Source organism: Primulina eburnea, chromosome 13 (assembly GCF_022965805.1).
Source record: "Primulina eburnea isolate SZY01 chromosome 13, ASM2296580v1, whole genome shotgun sequence".
Classification (NCBI taxonomy): Eukaryota; Viridiplantae; Streptophyta; class Magnoliopsida; order Lamiales; family Gesneriaceae; genus Primulina; species Primulina eburnea.
The window spans coordinates 3,955,366-3,975,068 of NC_133113.1; the positions used below are offsets into that span (position 1 = coordinate 3,955,366).

A 19,703-nucleotide genomic window follows, 5' to 3' on the forward strand; every position below is an offset into this window, starting at 1 on the left:
TCAACTCCACAAAAGTCCATCATTTAAAAAAAGTCATTAAAAGTCTTTGAAAGTATAGAATAAATACACCCCCATAAAATTTTATAGAGTATATAAAAGTCTAGATTGAATATCTCTAGACTTTTAAACTCCATAAAAGTTATTAAAAGTGTACAACCAATACACCCTAAGATGGACTTGTTATAAAGTAAGTTTTAATTTTGCGCCAAAATTTTCCTTATTTTGATCTAGTTTGGGATAACGGTGATTTGAGTGTCGAAATATCTCTAATTTTTGTGTTTGTGATGCAGGTGAGGATCCATCATTTTTTTTCTTAGGGTTCATAAGAGCGATATTTACGCACCAAGATCCGGACATCCTTTGAATTTGCTTGGTTCGGGTAACAATTTTATCTGGCTACATCAAATATACAAACCATATATTGTTTATACGAGTTGAATTAAGATTTTTTTTTCTTCGTATCACATAAACTAATGGCAACTGGTAAATTGTTTTATTTTTTAGAGAAGGTTTTAAAATACTTTTTTTTTAGTTGGCAAAAGAATTTGTTACAATCGAATAATACACTTGATATCTCGTGTCAAACTTAGACATTATTTAAATAAGTAATGAGCTATCTTTTGCCCAAAAGATCTTAATTTGTCTTTCTCCAAACCTTCTTGACAAACCCCCAGGATTTTCTCGTATATTATTATTATTATATATACTGTTTATTATTTGTTAGGTTTCTCCTATAAATTTTTATAAAATTATCCACATCACACTTTACAAGTCCATAGTTCTAAAAATAACCACACCAAAAAAACAAAAACAAATGTTAAAAATACAGAAAAAAATAAAATAAACATAATTTTATAAAGTAAAGATGCAATAACCATTGAATCAAAAAAAAAAAAATTAAAAATAATTATTTAATATAATTGTTTATTTTATAGGAAACATGTACTCAAGTTGCATGCACTATATTCTCCAGTGGTCTAGCTTAAGTTTGAAAAATCAAAACCACTAGTTCCAATTTTATTGGAAATGAAATTATCCAAACTAAACTGCATATATCTGAAATTTTTCCAAAAAATATGGTCTGAAGTATTTATAAGATGATGTTTTGTTTGTTAAAACAAAACCAAATCAAATCAAATCAATTTTCTTTCAAGCCCTAAAAAATTTAGTGAAAATAATATGAAAAGGGACTTCTTGCACCATGGCTGAGATGCCCAGATTGTCTCAGTTAAATGCATTCATACTAGCATCAGCTGCAAGCTTTTCCATGTAAAAATTCGATTTAGATTGTTTATCATCCAAACAAACGTTCAAAATCAGCCATATTTTTTATCTCAGAATCCACCTCAAAATTGCCATCACCGAATACTTTTTTCAATCTAGCCCAGAAGTTCTTTTCCCCTCGTCTCTCTTCACATTTCTTTCTGAAAAGCCCTGACATTTTCTTCAGCTCTAAGGCGTTTTTTAAGAAAAAATCTGCTAGATGAACATGTGGCTTCATCCCGTTGAACCCGTTAAACTCGACTTCACTAAGGTGAGACACAATACATGATGGTATCGGTTCAAACGAATCATAATCATAATCATCACAATCCCACTGCAAAAAGGAAGATAATAAACTTTGGCAAGAGTTCTATCAAGAAACCAAAAAAAAGGATGAAAATAAAAATCGGGAGGAAAGTAAAATTCAAAAATCACACTTGCAAATGTAATTTGTGGATAAAGGTAGTGACAACTTACCATATTTAACCTGAGTCGTTCTAGATATGGTGTTGAATGAAGAAACTCCAGAAAAGCTTCAATTTTGCATCTTGTAGAAATTTCTAGTCGTTTTAGCATATTAAACTTAGGAAGGGGAGGCCCTTGTTTTGATTGGTCAATTGCCTATCACAGATAACCAATGTCATTAAATTTCATATTTTACTGAACCAAGAAAGGCTAGCTGCACCGTAAGTTAATGAGTAAAGAAAGCTTTATAAATGTGAATCAGATTCAAGTTATTGACATAATATAGACCAACTGACTGTTGCTCTTAAAATTGAAAAGATACTAACAACGAGATCTTCAGGCAATCGCCGCAATCCTATGTATGTCACGCAGTTGTAGCCTTGTCGATAGCATACCAACTTATTTTCATTAACTTTGGAAAAAGTTATCAGTAATTTCAGATACAGAAAATCATTTCAAGATCTACTTTTCAGCATTCACTAGATTTTACAATATAAAAAATATCAAGTAGCGAAGCCACCTTTATTGCTTTAAATTTATTGTGAGGGGATCAAGATGCCAAAGAGCTTAAATGCAACAAGTATTGACCAAATCATTAGGTTTAATTTATTCTTGGGTGAGACAATTCTGCGATTACTAGCAATGTATCCACCATGTAATATAATAAAACCAACATGGTTAGACGAACTAACCTCCATGATATCAGTCAATAGTTGCAAATGATTTAAACCTGAGCATCCTTTCAATAAGAGCCGAGCGTGTAGCCCATTCTTTCTAATTCCTTGAAGATCACACGCGTAACTCATAAAACCAACTGAAGCACAAGAGACTGATGATGCACTTAGGTCAAAAATTCCTAGAGAAAGGCCAGAAACTGCACACTTCACAAGCTTGGCTGCGGATATCTTCATCTGGCAGTTCTCTATTTCGGAGACATTGGAGGACACATTGAACTCAGTTAAGGACGGAGCATTGATTTCCACAAAATCCACTTTCAACCATTTGCAATCTCTTAGTTCAAGTGTTTCCAAGACTGGAAATTCAAGTATCAGTTGGCTAGTACTGGAAGCATGCTCATTTAGAATTTCAACTCTAGCAAGATACATATTTTTAAGTTTGGAAAACAAATTTTGCGATGGCCTGAAAATGCAAGGCAAGTTAAGCTTCAGGTTTGTCAGTGAGTTGCAATCAAAGAAACAACGAGGCAGAACGACACCTTCAAAAGTATAAACTATTTCCAAATCCTCAACGTTCCTCATCAATGCAGCAGATATCCACGTCACCATTCGACGTGCATCGTACTTCTGCTGACACAAAAGGCGAAATCTTTTCAAGCTCGCGTTCCGAGAAAGAATGAAGATCCTGTCCACAAAGTTAACAACACTTGTCTTCCTAGTCCTCTTATGTGAAAACCGCTGAACATCATTGATGTCTATATTATAAATGCCTGTCCACTTGTATTCCCAATCCTTCGAGAGAACACAAGTTCGCAAAACATCCTTAGTGGGTAAAAGGGATAGAATCTGACAAATAATAGTTTCGGGCATATTACTAATAATGTCTTCACCTTCGTTCCCCTCCTTATCAGCCGCCTGTCTAGGTTTCTTACCTGCATCACGGTCAATTTGAATGCTTTCATCCACCATTTCAACAGTCAACCTGAAACGTTAAAGAAACCATAGAACTCAGCTACTGAATCAAATCCTATCGACCCAAGAATTCAATAAAATGGCACAAGGGAGGCAGCCAGCCAAATGCATCTTGGACAAATCGACATTTTTAAGGACACTAATATCTATATTGGCTACAAGAAGCAAATTTCTCGGAAGAAAATGCAGAAAGCACGAAAAAACAGCAGGTAAAGTATAGCAACAGAGTCCTAAAACAAGAACAATTGAGAGATAAAACCAAAAGCATAACAAAATCCTTAGAGGTTTCAACCTTTACCCGAGGAACTAATGTGAATTGAAACCCTAATTGGCCTCTGAATCCGAGAACTGATCTGCTGCGAGAAACTTCCCCATGCTCGCCAGGTAACTGCCGTAAGCCAGGCTCAATCAAATTCTGGCGTGATTTATATACTCGGCATGGTCACCTCAAAAATACCGAGGTTTGTAGTTTCTATTTTTATTTTTTAAAAAAATTAAACGTATTTTGCTAATGTATATCAAATAATTAAATCTAAACTAAAATAAAACAATATCGATTCGTTCATAATTAATTGATATAGTTAACAATAAATACTTTGACTTTTTAAGATATTAATAAAAATAATCTGTTAGAGTAAAAATGTTAAAGAAATGAAAAATCTGAAATAACTCTGGTTAGAGTTTGTAATGTTCAAAAAACTTATCGTTCCAATTTAAAAACTGATTTAGCTAAACAAATCGAATGATCTGAATACTTATGTTTTGGTTGCGAAAGTGGAAGAAGCTTATTGAAGTGGAAATAGCAAGGAAAAAGGTCGAATATGGGTTAAAGTGGAAAAAGTTTAACTACTTGTCTTAAATTGGACATGAAGCATATGCTCATCGTAAAATCTAATCAGATTACAATTCTATAAATAGGTTATTAGACATTTGAAAATAGAATATTCAAATTGAATGCATGACAATGACTATAAGGTCTTTATACTTAATAACATTATTGATGTTGATTGATTTGTGAACTTGGTAACTTCGGTTTATATATTAACTGTAATTTGATCCATTGAACAATCGATAAAAATACCAAAACTCGAGATTAATAAAATAAATTTGAAAACCTATTAATATGAAAAGGATAGTAACGACTATAAGGTTTTTATATTTAATAATCTAGTTGATAGATTTATGAACTTGGTAACTTTATTTTTTTAAGATAAGAAAACATGAACTTTAATTTAATTCGTAGAACGACCGATTAGAGTACTACAATGAGGGACTGATAAGTCTCCACTAGTGGCAACAAAGTTCTTGGTAATTAGTAAGGGGAAGGAAGATCTCCACTCATTTCATTCATTCAGTGCCTGCGGTGAGGCGCGACGAATTTCTATCTGGGCAAAGAAAAGGATATTAGGTATGTTGGGAATCCTCCTAGTTAACGCGCAACGAGTAATGGGATGGCACCCAATAGAGAAGGGGACCTCTAGTTAGGCAAGCACTGATGAGGGGGCATGTAGGTTAGTCCTTTATAGTTCCTCTACTGGTACCCATGAGGTGAAGCAGAAGCGAAGGAGGAAGCCCTCGTGCATACGTGGTCCGGGGCTAGTTAATAAATTAAAGTATATGAACATAATTTATTCGAACCTCGTTGTGAGAACAATCTAAAGTTCGATATGATATAAGTGGAAGAAACTTACAGAGAGATAGTTAATATGCTATAAGGAAAAAGAAATAAATGTTGGGTCGATAAATCAGAGGATATAATTATTGATTTTGTGCTTCAGTAATATCAATTAATTTGAGAGTGCAATCTTATTCTTTTAGTGGAGTAGAATAAGATTAATAAATTATTTTGATTAATCATGAGTTGATTGGATCAAATTAATTTATTGGAGCTTAATTTAATTGAATCCGACCAGGTCCCTTTGGTGGCTCTAATATAAACTCGGATAAATTATATGAGTTATAATTTATGTTACATGTGGGATAAATTTATCTGGACTATTATATTACATGGAAGTTTATATCGAATCTTCTAGATATGGTATAATATATTCTGTCCATTTAAATTTATATTCTAAAAGATATTGTCATTATCTTTTTGTTACAAGATATCACAAATATTTATATATATATATATATATATATATATATATATATATATATATATATATATGTGTGTGATATTGTAACTTGTGACCACACACAATCCTACGTGAAGAGTTTGAGAGAACACCAGAGAAGGCTTGGAGGTTTGGAGCGTAGATCCAGTGCAGAGAAAGATCGTAAACACGCTTCAAAGGTAATATTTAATCTCTGCGTGTTGTAATTAATTAATTCGTGTTAAAAACGTAGAACAATCGATCCTGTGAAGAAGAGTTGATTGAAATCACAAGAAATTAATTTTTGTGATCCGATCTTCTCGATCTTGGCTAACAATAAATACATAGAATTAAGAAGTAAAAAGCAATTTTCATCTATGTAGTTTTGATAGAATACAATCTAAATCTCTTAGGTTTATACATATGTTTTACAACTAAACATTTTCTATACTACAAGATAACTAGTTTATTATTCATTTAATGTACATATTGGTTTTGATGGATATAACTGATATCTAATTCTGTTTTAATACCAGTTGCATAGTCTAACAGGAGAGAAAGCTTGGATTTCATCTTAAGTATTGTTCGTAAGATGACGGCCCATAATGGGTTGAAGTAAAATATTCTTATTAGTTCTTCGATTTCTTTTCTGAAATAGATAGCTTTAGTATTGTCTGGAATCGATACAAGTACAAGAAAGATTGTTTTTCGTTGGATTTGATTTACAAACTGAACTTGTAGTTAGTAAAAGAAAAATACTGAGAAATTCTATACCGTGAGTACGTTAACCTTCAAGTGACTAATCATATAAGAATATATAAGGTAAAATAGAGGACGCTAAGTGAATTTTATATATTATGCGAAATAGGTTGAGCTAGGATAATTTTGGACAAATATTGTGATTGGTTTTGTCCTCTTCAACACAAGTAGGTTAGTCACGAGTGACTATTAACATATTCCAGGTTACAATTTATTATTTTAAATTAGAAATCTTAATCATCACGTTATTAATTCTTTGACTTTTTTTTTTTGAAATAGATAGTTATAATGACATTGTCCACAACTAATATAGGGACAATAAGAACTGTTTCATTCGATGAATCTAAAAATTATTTTAATTTTATTTTTAGTAGAATATTTTAACATTTCTGAATAAATTATATTTTCTATAGTTATAGAATTAGATTAGACCAAAATTTAAACTGGAAATTAAATAATAAATATACAAGTAATTAATAATAATTCAATAAAAAATTACTTTGCTAAATTTTTTATCAGATTGTAGAAACAAGAATAATAATAACGACAACAACAACAACAACAATAATATATTTGTAGGTATAAAATTAGTTCATTATAAAAATTTACAAGAAAATAAAAAAAAAAACTTAAATATGTGTACATACAATCCGGCCTATTCAACTTCTTTTCTCGTCGTCTTAGTACGTCTACAATCCAGCCTATTCAACTTCTGTTATATTTTTTTAAAACTTTTATTCAATCTTAAAAATTATTTTTCAAGATCATGTTTTTTAAACATACTTAAAACTGAGCGTCAACTATTGAATTTCAATATTTAAAAGGAATATAAATCACAAAGAAGATTGTAGTTTGAAAATAGAATAGTGAAAATATATGATCTATTGAATAAGAGGTATGTCGATTATTTATTTGTTTTCTACCCTAGAGATTAGTAGGTTTTGGTATTAAAAAAGGTAATAAGAAGCGAAGAGTCAATATTAAAATTAGAAGAATTAATTCCAGTCAAAAAAAAAAAATAGAAGAATTAATTGTGATTGTAGAATGGTAGAAGCATAAAATTATACTTTTTTTTTGCGTTTCTATCTATGAAAGTATGTAATATGAGTTTATATTTAATAAAATACATGTTTACCATTTTTATTTGAGTGAGCTAAGTTGTAAACTTTTAAAAATATGTGAAATGATATATTAAATATTAAAATATAGAATATTTTCTAAAAAAAACTTTTATGTACAAGTTTTATGGAATATTTATGCGATCAAAATAAAATTTTAGAAATGAGATATTTTTTTTTCAAATTTGAAATGTTTCAATCAAATTCTATCATGAATCATATATGTACGACCAAATTTGATGATTTCGTTAAAATCAAAAATAAAATATGGTTTTGACACCACAGCAATAATCCCTATAATATATATATCAAAAGAGAAACATAAATCAACTTTTTCAAAATAAACCTACAGCTGCTCGATCATGATGACTTTTTAATATGAAAGCTGAAAATATAAAATTATATATTTTTTAAAAATATCTTCTTTCAAAATAATGAAAAAAGGGACGTTAACTTATCTGTACATCAATATTTGTGCATAAATTTATATGCCACAAAAAAATTCAATACAATATCCAATTTGTCAAAATCTCATGACACATAGAATACAAAATCTCATTATAACACCAGAAACTAGGTAAGACGATCCCATGAATAGCCAAATAGTCCAAAAAATCCACAATATTGCTAATATCATTTAAAACCCAACAAGTCAATTAACCAAGAAAAGTCGCACCAAAATGTGATTGCCAAAAACACCAACAAAAGTTATCCGTTATAACGTTTTCGACCAAACTCAAAGTTCAAAATCTACCATGTTTTTTATATTTAAATATACTTCTCAGTTTTGCCCAGAAATCATCAATTTCCTTTTCTTCAGATTCCTCCCCTGACATTTTTTTCTTTTGCCTTTCTTCCCTACTGTCCCTGCGCAGCCCCGTCATTTTCTTTAGCTGTGTAGCATTCGACAACAAAAAATCTGCCATACGATAATCTGGTAGTCTCTTGCTGAACCGACTAAATCGAACTTCATTAAGATGGGACACGATACATGATGGCACATATTGCACCGTGTCATAATCATAGTCATCCCAGTTGTCCTATGGAAAAACAAAACCATGGATACAATAATTTTTGACATCTAAGGATTAGAGGGATCGGGCAATAAGTAAATTTTAGTTTTGAAAAATACATGTAAAATTTAAACAAGGGATCAACAAAAAACAAAAAATGTTTGCTTGTGCTAGATATTTACCTATGGAGGCAATGGCTACGACCATTTTCTCTAGAGGATGTATATCAGGACGGTGGCGAAAAACTTACCATATGTAAGACGATGGATTCAAGAAATGGGGTCGCGTGAAGAAACTCTAGAAGTTCTCCACTGTCGCATTTTGTGAAAACTTCTAATCGTTTCAGCATATTAAATTGAGGAAGCGGATGCCCTTGTTTAGATTTGGCGATGGCCTAACACAAATATAACAAATGTTACAACTAATGGAAATAAGGGTCCAATGATTTTTAAATTCATCAAACCAAGAAACCAGGGCGGGCTAGAGACCGAAAAAATCAAAGAGTAATGCTTCGGAAATACGAGTCAGATTCAAGTCTCCACATGAGGTTTGCGCTATACATTGAAAAAATGCTGGTAAAAAAACATCAGGTCAATCATATAAACACATTAATCTTGTTCATAACAAGTAAACTTTGTTCTCTGCCAACTCATTTTTCAGCAACTTTGAAAATGTTAATCAATGTTTCAGACAGAAAATTAATTCACTGTAAAATTTCTCCACATTTACCATATTTTACAATCTCACAATTCTGAAGTCATGAATTCCCCCTTTTTACCTTTAATCTTTTGTATCGGAGCAGAGATGTTAACATAATGAAAGTAGAATGGCTGGGGAAACTAACCTCAACAACCTCCCCGGATAATTTCAAATGATTTAGACCAGAGAATAATCCTTTCAATAAGGACCGAGCTTGTAATCCATTCTTTCGAACCACTTGGATATCTTTTGGAAAACAGTGAAAATCAACAGCCGCAGAAAAGATTGATGATGTACCGAGATCAAAATATTCAAGAAAATAACCATTATATTCGAACTGCGCAATCTTGGCTCCAGAAATCTTGATCCGGTATTTATCTGCTTCAGGAAGACTCAAGTAATGTATCACACGGAGCTTAGTCAAGGCTGGAGAATTGATTTCCACAAAATTTACTTTCAACCACTCACAGTTCTGTAGTTCAAGAGTTTCCAGGACCGGAAAATCAAATATCAATCGGTCGGTACTGGGGACATGGTCATTTAGAATTTTAGTTTTAGTAAGATACAAAATCTTAAGACTGAAAAAAAGATTATGGGCTGAAACTCTGAAAATACAAGGCAATTGCAGTTTCAAACTAGTCAATGACTTGCAATCGAAAAGGCAACGGGGTAAAACAACTCCTTCGTCATTATAAACTATATGCATATCCTCCACGTTTCTCATCAGTGCGGCAGATATCCATAATATTATGCGATGTGAATCGTACTTATGACGACAACAAAGATAAAATCTCTTTAAGGTCGAATGCCGAGAAAGAAAGAAGACCCTGTCAACAAAATTAACAAAGCTCGTCTTCCTAGTTTGCTTAAGCAAAAAGCGTTCTCCATCACTTATGTGTATATTGTAAATGAAAGTCCATTTGTATTCCCAGTCTTTGGACAGAACACAAGTTCGCACAGCGTCCTTAGTAGGCAGGAGGGACAGAATCCGACTAATAATACATTCAGGTAAATTAGTGATGATGTTTTCGCTGTCATCATACGTTATTCTTGGTTTCTTACCAGCATTGCTGTCAATCTGAATTTTTTCCCCCATAACTTTAAAAGTCCACCTGGAATACTAAAGAAAATTGAAGAACTTTAGTTACCAATGAAATCAGAGGGAAAATTCCAAAGGAATCTAATAAAATGGTACAAGGGAGGATGGCAGCACACTAAAATCTTGGAGAAATCCTCATTTCTAGCAAAAACGCTTATAAAATTTATATATATATATATATATATATATATATATTCTCTCAAATAGAGTTATACTGCAGCGCACGCCCATTTCTGCAAATTCTATTTCGGGAGCATCATTGTATACCATACATCTACTAAATTTTTCCACAAAGAAAATGCGGAAAGCAAGAAAAGAGAAGGTAAAATTTAACAAATCAGTCTGAAACCAAAAATCACTGATAAAACCAAAAATCGAAACAAAATCTACGAGAATAAAAAACCCAAAAATCACAAATAAAAGTGATGGTTTTAACTTTTACCCGGTGAACTGATGTGATTTCAGGATGGTTACAGCCCTGATTGCTCTCTTAGTCTGATGATTACTAATCTGCTGTATGCGTCCGACCCTATCAGGAGAAATTTGTGTCTGCTCAAAGGCAAAAGGAAACAAAACAAAACAAAACAAAGAAACTTGTCTGAATCTTTGTTGATGTAATGGGCTGAGCAAATGGCAATGTGTGTGCCGTTCTACCGGTATATATATATAGGTGTTCTTTTTTTTAAAAAATGGAAGGTTTCTTTTTTCAAAAACAATTGAAAAGTAAATAAAATTGTAAACATAATGTCAAAGGGTTGTGCACTTTTTCGAACCTAGCATATGTCATATCAAGGTTTGGAGTTATGGTTATGGGGGTTCATGTCTGATTATATGAACTCCACAGTCTCGTATGAATCGGGATAATCGGATCTGGCATTAGGTCGCTATATTTATATTAGGGTCGACTTTCCCCATGCAGGGTTATCCAATTTTAATGGCAGACCATGCAGTAAGGTAATTTTTATATTTTATATAAAAAAAATTTGCAACGTCCGCCATATTCGATTTAATCCAAGATAACTCGTGCTTCAAAAATACATGTAAAAAACAAAAATGCTTGCATGTGCTAGATACTTACCTAAAAAATGAACACATGCAATAATTTTCGACGATTGGTGGATAATATTAGGGTGGTAAAAACCTTGTTGTATTTATTACGATGGATTCAAGAAATTGCATCGCCTTAAGCAAATCTAGCTGTTGGAATACTGGTGACTCCCAATGTTAGTAGACGTTGAAACATGAACAAGGAAAAGCTAATGGTGGTTAGTGGCCATAACCGAAATCAGTTAGCAAGAAGCTTGGGTATTCAGTTGGATGACGGAAGTAGACTTGGGAGGAATCAGTTGAGAGATAATTCACGAAGACAGATATATGCTAATATATATATAGAGCAGAGAGGTATCTGAGAGAGAACAAGAAGAAAAAACGAGATAGCATCCAAAAGAGAGAATTGAGAACAAAAGGAGAGAAAAGAGTTTTCCATTTTGTGATTCGATTCTTTGGCTATTGTTTTTCTTGTAACTTGTAACTCTTGGTTGCTGATTTGATCAATACAAGTGTTTTGGTGTGTTCTCCCGTGGACGTAGGCGTTTCATCGCCGAACCACGTAATCCTCGTGTGCATTTCTTGACGTGCATGAAAGATTCATTGGTTCATTTTGATCTTGTTAATTGTGGCGTGATTCGTGATCTTGAAGTATAACAAGTGGCGCCGTCTGTGGGAAAACGGGAAGGATCGAAGCCATAATCACAAAGGTCAAGAAGATGAGTTCGATGAGATTTGATATCGAGAAGTTCTCTGGAAGTAATGACTTCGGACTGTGGAGAATCAAGATGAAAGCCATACTAATCCAACAAGGACTGATAGAAGCACTGAATGGGGAAGATACAACTCCAGCAGATTCAAAAGAAAAGACACAAATTCTTGCCAAAGCACAAAGTGCTATCATCCTATGCCTCGGTGATAAACCACTCAGGGAAGTCTCAAAAGAATCCTCTGCAGCAGCCATGTGGAACAAGTTGGAACACTTATACATGACGAAATCTCTTGCCAACAGACTGTTCATGAAGCAACGCCTATATTCATTCAAGATCACAGAAGATAAAAAGGTTGCAACACAAATAGATGAATTTATCAAGATCTTGGATGATCTTGAGAATATAGATGTAAAATTGGAGGATGAAGATAAAGCACTGATATTGTTAAACTCCCTCCCCAATTCATATGAAAATCTTCGGGATGCCATGTTATATGGCAGAGAACAAACAATCTCCCTTGAAGAAGTTCAATCAGCCGTGCAATCCAAGGAATTACAAAGGAAGATCCAATCCAATGGACACATGCAAGGTGAAAGCCTCACAATACGTGGAAGAACTGATAAGAGGTCTCCAAGAAATCAAAGAAAACAATCAAGATCCAAAAGTAAATTTAGATATAGATGTTTTCAATGTCATAAAGAAGGGCACATCAAACGGAATTGCCCTGAAAAGAAGATGCATTGGCAAGAGAAGTCAAAACAAGCAGATGAAGCTGCAGTGGTTAGTGATGGTTATGATTCAGCCGAAGTACTAGCAGTCACAGATCAGAGTCTTTGCAGTGACTGGATTCTTGATTCAGGGTGTTCATTCCACATGTGCCCTACCAGATCCTGGTTTGAGACATTTAATGAAACAGAAGAAGGCCTGGTACTTTTGGGAAATGATATATCATGTAAAGTGAGAGGCATTGGTACCATAAGACTTAAGATGCATGATGGAATGCAGAGATTGCTTACTGAAGTGAGATTTGTCCCTGATCTCAAAAGAAATTTAATCTCATTAGGGACACTTGACTCAAATGGTTATAGTTTCAAATCTGGTAATGGCAGGCTCACAATCCACAAGGGATCATTAGTGGTCATGAAAGGACATAAGAGAAACTCTCTATATATACTGCAAGGTACCACAGTGATAGGAAAGTCCGCAGTGGCACAAACCAAAAATGATGCAACAAGCTTGTGGCATCTCAGGCTAGGACATGTCAAGGAGCAAGGTCTAACTCATCTATCCAAACAAAACTTACTCTGTGGTGACCAAACTCTCAATCTAGACCAGTGTGAATCTTGTATCCTTGGGAAAGCTAAAAGAGTAAGTTTCAAAAGGGGAACTCATAACACAACCAGAATTTTCGAGTATGTGCACTCAGATTTATGGGGCCCCTCTAGAAACCCAACACATGCCGGAGGAAGGTATTTTATGTCCATTATTGATGATTTCTCAAGAAGGGTTTGGGTATTTGTGCTCAAAACCAAAGACGAAGCACTAACCAAGTTCAGAGAGTGGCTCATTCTAACTGAAAACAAACTTGACCTGAAGCTGAAATATCTCAGAACAGACAATGGTTTGGAATTTATGTCTCAACAGTTCAAAGATCTGTGCAAATCAAAGGGGATTACAAGGCACCTCACAGTACCTGGCACCCCTCAACAAAATGGCTTGGCTGAAAGAATGAATCGCACACTTCTTGAAAGAGTAAGATGCATGATGCTAAATGCTGGACTTTCAAAGGCCTTTTGGGGAGAAGCCATTACTACTGCCTGTTACTTGATAAATAGATGTCCTTCTAGTGCCATTTATTTTAAAACCCCAATGGAGCTCTGGAATAAAAGACCAGCAGATTATTCAAAACTGAGAATTTTTGGCTGTTTAGCCTATGCACATGTCAAACAAGACAAGTTGGAACCAAGGGCTAGAAGGTGCATTTTTATTGGCTATCCCGAGGGAGTAAAAGGCTATAAAGTCTGGAATCTAGAAAGCACCGGTACCAAGTGTTTCTATACAAGAGACATAACCTTTGATGAGTCCAAAATGGGATACAAGATGACAACTACAAGTACGGGACAAAATGAACTGAGAACAGATGGAATACAAGTTGAGGTGGAGCAACCAAAAGACACCACAACCTGTGAAAATGAGACAAAGCATGACCAAGACTTGGATCAAGACGATCAAGTTTCTCAGACTGAACATGATTTGAGATCCTACAAGCTGGCAAGGGATAGACAAAGAAGGGAAATCAGGCCCCCTGATAAGTTTGGTCAAGCCGACATTGTCCACTATGCATTAGCTGTAGCTGAACAGCTGGAATATGATGAACCGAGTTCATATAAAGAAGCTGTTTCAGGAAAAGACAGGGAAAGGTGGAAGAAGGCCATGAATGAGGGGATGACATCTCTATACATAAACAAAACCTGGAAGTTAGTGGACAGACCCAAGAATCAACGAGTGGTTGGATGCAAATGGATATATAAAGTCAAGCAAGGTGTGCCTGGTCAAGAAGGAACAAGATACAAAGCACGCCTAGTTGCAAAAGGCTTCTCACAGCGACAAGGAGTAGATTTCAACGAAATCTTCTCACCTGTGGTTAAATATTCATCAATCAGATTGATACTAGCATTAACAGTACAATTAAATCTTGAACTAGAACAGCTTGATGTTAAGACGGCCTTCTTGCATGGTGAACTAGAAGAAATCATCTACATGAACCAACCCGAAGGTTATGACACTCAGGACACCAGTGGAAAGGTTTGCCTACTCTCAAAATCTCTATATGGACTTAAGCAAAGTCCAAGGCAATGGTATAAAAGATTTGATGAATTCATGTTGAGCAATGACTTCAGAAGATGTAGCTATGATAACTGTGTGTACATCTACAAGCAAGGAAACGAGATTAAAACTTATCTCCTGTTGTACGTAGATGATATGCTAGTTGCCAGCACAAGTAAGGCTAATATGGAAGATGTCAAACAACTTCTGAGTTCAGAGTTTGACATGAAACATTTAGGAGAAGCCAAGCGAATCCTAGGGATGGAAATTGTAAGAGACAGGAAAAGAAACAAACTGTTTCTGTGCCAAAACTCATACATTCACAAAGTCCTCAGAAGATTCAACATGCATGAAGCCAAACTAGTAACTATACCACTCTCTCAGTCACTGAAACTGTCCAAGGAACAATCCCCTGCCAACGAAGAACAAGTGAAGGCAATGACACACATCCCTTACGCCAGCGGTGTTGGTAGTGTAATGTATGGAATGGTTTGTAGCAGACCGGATTTGTCCTACAGCATGAGTGTGATGTCAAGATACATGGCAAATCCAGGAGAGGACCATTGGAATGCACTAAAGGGAGTGTTCAAATATCTAAAAGGGTCGGCAAACATTGGATTAATGTTTGAGAAAGTATGCAGCGTGGAAAATCCCATAGTAGGGTATGTAGACTCAGACTTTGCTGGAAACATAGATACAAGAAAATCTCTTTCAGGATTCATATTCACTATGTATGGAACAACAGTAAGTTGGAAAGCTAACACACAATCTGTGGTAGCGCTGTCAACAACAGAGTCTGAGTACATATCTCTTTCTGAAGGAATCAAGGAAGCATTATGGTTGAAAGGAATGGTGTCTGAACTAGGTGTGAGTCAAGACAAAGTTGTGGTACATTGCGACAATCAAAGCTCAATACATCTGTCTAAGCATCAAGTGTACCATGAAAGATCCAAGCACATCGATATAAGACTGCATTTCGTAAAGGATGTTATATCTAAGGGAGAAATCCAAATGGAGAAGATTGATACAAAAGACAATCCAGCAGATATAATGACAAAATCACTGCCAAGAAGCAAGTTCGTGCACTGAATGAACTTGGTAAAGGCAGTAGCCTGGAATTAAGGGAACAAAAGAAGGGGAACCACCAACCTTGGAGTCAAGGTGGAGATTGTTGGAATACTGGTGACTCCCAATGTTAGTAGACGTTGAAACATGAACAAGGAAAAGCTAATGGTGGTTAGTGGCCATAACCGAAATCAGTTAGCAAGAAGCTTGGGTATTCAGTTGGATGACGGAAGTAGACTTGGGAGGAATCAGTTGAGAGATAATTCACGAAGACAGATATATGCTAATATATATATATATAGAGCAGAGAGGTATCTGAGAGAGAACAAGAAGAAAAAACGAGATAGCATCCAAAAGAGAGAATTGAGAACAAAAGGAGAGAAAAGAGTTTTCCATTTTGTGATTCGATTCTTTGGCTATTGTTTTTCTTGTAACTTGTAACTCTTGGTTGCTGATTTGATCAATACAAGTGTTTTGGTGTGTTCTTCCGTGGACGTAGGCGTTTCATCGCCGAACCACGTAATCCTCGTGTGCATTTCTTGACGTGCATGAAAGATTCATTGGTTCATTTTGATCTTGTTAATTGTGGTGTGATTCGTGATCTTGAAGTATAACACTAGCAATTATAAAACTTCGTATCTTTCCAAATTTTTCTAGGTTCATTAGATTGATTTATGTTACGGGCAAAAACTTGTGTGAGACGGTCTCATGGGTCATATTTGTGAGACGGGTCTCTTATTTGGGTTATCCATGAAAATATATTATTTTTTATGCTAAGAGTATTACTTTTTATTGTGAATATGGGTAGGGTTGACTCGTCTCACAGATTAAGATCCGTGAGACGGTTTCACATGTGACTAACTCTATGTTGCGATGTCAATTTGGATTCGTACAATCATGTAGACCCAAACTACCTTAAGAAAAAAGACTGGTTGAATTATGTTTTTAACAACCTGTTTGGAGGCATATTAAAACGGTTAATCGTTTCGGTTATGAGTTAGGACGGGTTGGGTTGAGTTCGTTGGGTTGGTCCACCATTTATTTTTAAAAAAATAAATTTTACATTGGACTTAAGAAAGGGTCGCTTAGATTTATCCATGGTTTGTTTGCTTAGTTTATTTATTATTTTCTTATTCCGAAAATCCTATATTCTGAATTGTCATTTTAACCCAAATATAGGATGATTTAAATATGAATATGTTCTATATAACGTGATTTTACCCCTGTCCTTCAAAGGCTTGGTTCGATCTATTTCTTTATTTCCCCATGAATCATATGTTTGTAACAATAGGGGCAGAATTTTATCAATTCTAATCGATTAGGGGTATTGTGCCGGTTCTTTTGAGTAATATATCTGGAAATGCCGGTTGATGCCTTCTTAACACCATTTCGAATACAACCGGTACATTCCAAAATCACCGTTCCTCGTGCATCTTTCCTCTTGGCCATGAACCCCCTTTTTATTTTTGAACGTATATTTATCTCCTTTGATTTAATTGTTATCTGGCTGTGTGAAATTTGTAAGGGTGTATTATGTGTGTATACTGATATTTATATGCGTGATTGAGCCAAGTATATATATGTTTCTAATGTTTCCAAAATTGAAGTAGGAGTGTTAAAAAATCGAATTAAAATAGTAGATTATTTGATTAACAAATAATATAATAAAAAATAGAAAAAAACATAACCTTTTAAAAAAAATTATGCAATTATCCTCCTTATGTTGAGAGTTAAAAAAATGTGAAAACACGTTTTTGACAAATGCGTTTTTGTTCCTTTAGTTTAGTATAAATAATTGTACTCTTTGGATTCATTTTAGTTTTTTTCCCGCAATAATATTTCTTCCTTCTGGAAGTTCGGCGATAGAGTTTTCTTCTTCTTCTCTCGGCGAGATTCCAGCTTGCTTTAACATGGTATCAGAGATTGCGATATTTCTCCAATTTTCAAATTGTTGCTTCGCATCAGTGCAGGTGTGAGGATCTGTACGTGAGCAACTCCAATTGTTTTGATGGAGCCTTCGATCGAGGTTTGTTGGAATGGCGGTTAATATTGGATTCAATGATCCACTCTACATTCATCCATATGATACTCCTGGTATGTGTCTCGTTACTGATCACTTGTCTGGAATTGACAATTATGGAGTATGGATTCGAGCTATGCTCATTGAATTACGTGCGAAAAATAAGACTGGATTTATTGATGGAACGTGTAAGAGGCCTCTCCTTGATCAGCCAAATCTTCATCAATGGGAGAGATGCAATGCCTTGGTGTTGTCGTGGATTATGAATTCAATTTCGAAGGAAATATTTGGGGGAATTGTTTATGCACTAGATGCGTCTGTTGTTTGGTCTGATCTTAAAGATCAATATGATAAAGTCAATGGTTCAAGAATTTTTGCCCTCCACCGAGAAATTGGGAGATTGACACAAGCTAACAACATTGTGTCTAGTTACTATTGTAAGATGAAACAATTATGGGATGAATATTCATCATTGGTTATATTTCCTTCGTGTGAATGTGATACGGCAAGGCAATATATTGCACATGAACAGCAGCAGAAACTTCTGCAATTCTTGATGGGGCTCAATGACAGTTATGCACAAATTCGAAGTCAGGTCTTGATGATGAGTCGTCTGCCCTCAATTGGTCAAGCATTTTCTATCATATCCCAAGAGGAGTCACATAGATCGCTTTCTGTTGTAGAGGAACCATCAACAGTGTTTTTCTCTGTCCAAGGCAAGCTTGGTAACCAAAAGAAGGATATCTTAACTTGCAATTATTGTCGCTGGAATGGCCATACCAAAGACTTTTGTTACAAACTTGTTGGATATCCTCCTGGTCACAAATTGCACAAAACCAATAACAACAGGAAGGGTGGACAAAATGGCAGAGCACATAAGGATCATTATAGAAATCAAAAACCATACGCAAATTTGACTGATATGGCACAAATTGAGACTACCACTCAGTCGAGCACATAAGATTTCAATGCAGCCGCTACTTCAGTCTTCACCCCTGCTCAATATGCCGAGATTTTAAATATGTTAGGGACTCATAAGCTTCCTTCTGTGACAGAACCGGTTCTGAATATGGCAGGTATACCTACTACAACAAACCTTTCATCTCATTGGATAATTGACAGTGATGCATATGAGCATATGGTTGGGAATTCAAAATATGTTGCTAGGCTCTCAATCTGTAGCAACTTCTCCTAGGTCTATAAGACTACCAAATGGTACCAAGGCTCGTGTCAATAAGATATGGTCTATTTTGTTCACTAACTCCATCACCTTTAACCATGTATTACACATGCCAGATTTCAACTTCAACCTACTTTCAATATCCAAATTCACCAAAGATCACAATTGTTTTGTTACGCTCAATATAGCTCCAGCTCTCCGCTTTCAATCCTCATTACCATTAAAATTATGGGGAGATTGTGTTTTAACCTCTTGTTATCTCATTAATCGTACTCCTAGTCCGCTAGTAAAAAACAAGACACCATATGAAATGTTGTTCCATAAATCTCCAACCTTTGATCATGTTCGTGTCTTTGGGTGCTTGTGCTATGCAACTTCATTGACTCTAAAGGACAAATTCTTAGCTCGAGCAAATCCTTTTGTGTTCTTGGGTTATTCCAGCACACAAAAGGGATACAAAGTTATGAGTTTGGGTGCTAAGAAGTTTTTTGTGTCAAGAGATGTAGTATTCCATGAAAATGTTTTTCCCTTCGCCACTCCTAATCCGATTTTGCCTATTTTTCGTCCACATGATGCTCATAAATCTCCTTCACTTCAGTCAAACATTGTTGAAGATACCCTCTGCTTCTATTGACTTTGTTGATCCTTCGACTCAACCTCCTGTTACTCATATGGATCCCGCGGTCTCCCA

The 19,703-nt window shown here is 34.9% G+C and overlaps 3 protein-coding genes across 5 annotated transcripts; 1 reads left to right on the forward strand and 2 right to left on the reverse strand.

Annotated features, from left to right (window-relative positions):
* Nucleotides 1–817: 817 nt before the first annotated feature.
* On the reverse strand, nt 818–3,841 carry LOC140810720 (F-box/FBD/LRR-repeat protein At2g26030-like). Of its 3 annotated transcripts, none has more exons than XM_073168603.1 (5): nt 3,676–3,841; nt 3,296–3,387; nt 2,421–3,197; nt 1,741–1,884; nt 818–1,597 (listed from the first exon to the last, which is right to left on the reverse strand). In XM_073168603.1, exons 2-5 carry the CDS (start codon nt 3,365–3,367, stop codon nt 1,295–1,297), a joined length of 1,296 nt encoding a protein of 431 aa, XP_073024704.1. In that variant the 5' UTR covers nt 3,368–3,387; nt 3,676–3,841; the 3' UTR covers nt 818–1,294. The 3 variants fall into 3 exon arrangements, with proteins under 3 accessions (XP_073024704.1, XP_073024705.1, XP_073024703.1); XM_073168604.1 differs by having other exon boundaries at nt 2,421–2,761; nt 2,945–3,387; XM_073168602.1 differs by having other exon boundaries at nt 2,421–3,387.
* A 4,124-nt stretch (nt 3,842–7,965) lies between these two features.
* On the reverse strand, nt 7,966–10,761 carry LOC140810775 (F-box/FBD/LRR-repeat protein At3g14710-like). The gene is made up of 4 exons (XM_073168666.1): nt 10,604–10,761; nt 9,208–10,174; nt 8,614–8,757; nt 7,966–8,390 (listed from the first exon to the last, which is right to left on the reverse strand). Exons 2-4 carry the CDS (start codon nt 10,156–10,158, stop codon nt 8,094–8,096), a joined length of 1,392 nt encoding a protein of 463 aa, XP_073024767.1. The 5' UTR covers nt 10,159–10,174; nt 10,604–10,761; the 3' UTR covers nt 7,966–8,093.
* A 7,087-nt stretch (nt 10,762–17,848) lies between these two features.
* Nucleotides 17,849–18,793, forward strand: LOC140810208 (uncharacterized). The gene has a single exon (XM_073168079.1). It carries the CDS (start codon nt 17,849–17,851, stop codon nt 18,791–18,793), a length of 945 nt encoding a protein of 314 aa, XP_073024180.1.
* The last annotated feature ends 910 nt before the right edge of the window (nt 18,794–19,703 follow it).

What these genes read in the sequence shown, in the direction of transcription:
- LOC140810720 (XM_073168602.1), bottom strand. Translation starts at nt 3,374, where the DNA reads ATGGTGGATGAAAGCATTCAAATTGACCGTGATGCAGGTAAGAAACCT. An exon ending in TATTGACTGATATCATGGAG is followed by an intron (nt 1,885 to 2,420) that starts GTTAGTTCGTCT and finishes TATCTGTGATAG; the next exon opens with GCAATTGACCAATCAAAACA. An exon ending in AACGACTCAGGTTAAATATG is followed by an intron (nt 1,598 to 1,740) that starts GTAAGTTGTCAC and finishes TCCTTTTTGCAG; the next exon opens with TGGGATTGTGATGATTATGA.
- LOC140810775 (XM_073168666.1), bottom strand. Translation starts at nt 10,158, where the DNA reads ATGGGGGAAAAAATTCAGATTGACAGCAATGCTGGTAAGAAACCAAGA. An exon ending in TATCCGGGGAGGTTGTTGAG is followed by an intron (nt 8,758 to 9,207) that starts GTTAGTTTCCCC and finishes TATTTGTGTTAG; the next exon opens with GCCATCGCCAAATCTAAACA. An exon ending in AATCCATCGTCTTACATATG is followed by an intron (nt 8,391 to 8,613) that starts GTAAGTTTTTCG and finishes GTTTTTCCATAG; the next exon opens with GACAACTGGGATGACTATGA.
- LOC140810208 (XM_073168079.1), top strand. Translation starts at nt 17,849, where the DNA reads ATGGCGGTTAATATTGGATTCAATGATCCACTCTACATTCATCCATAT.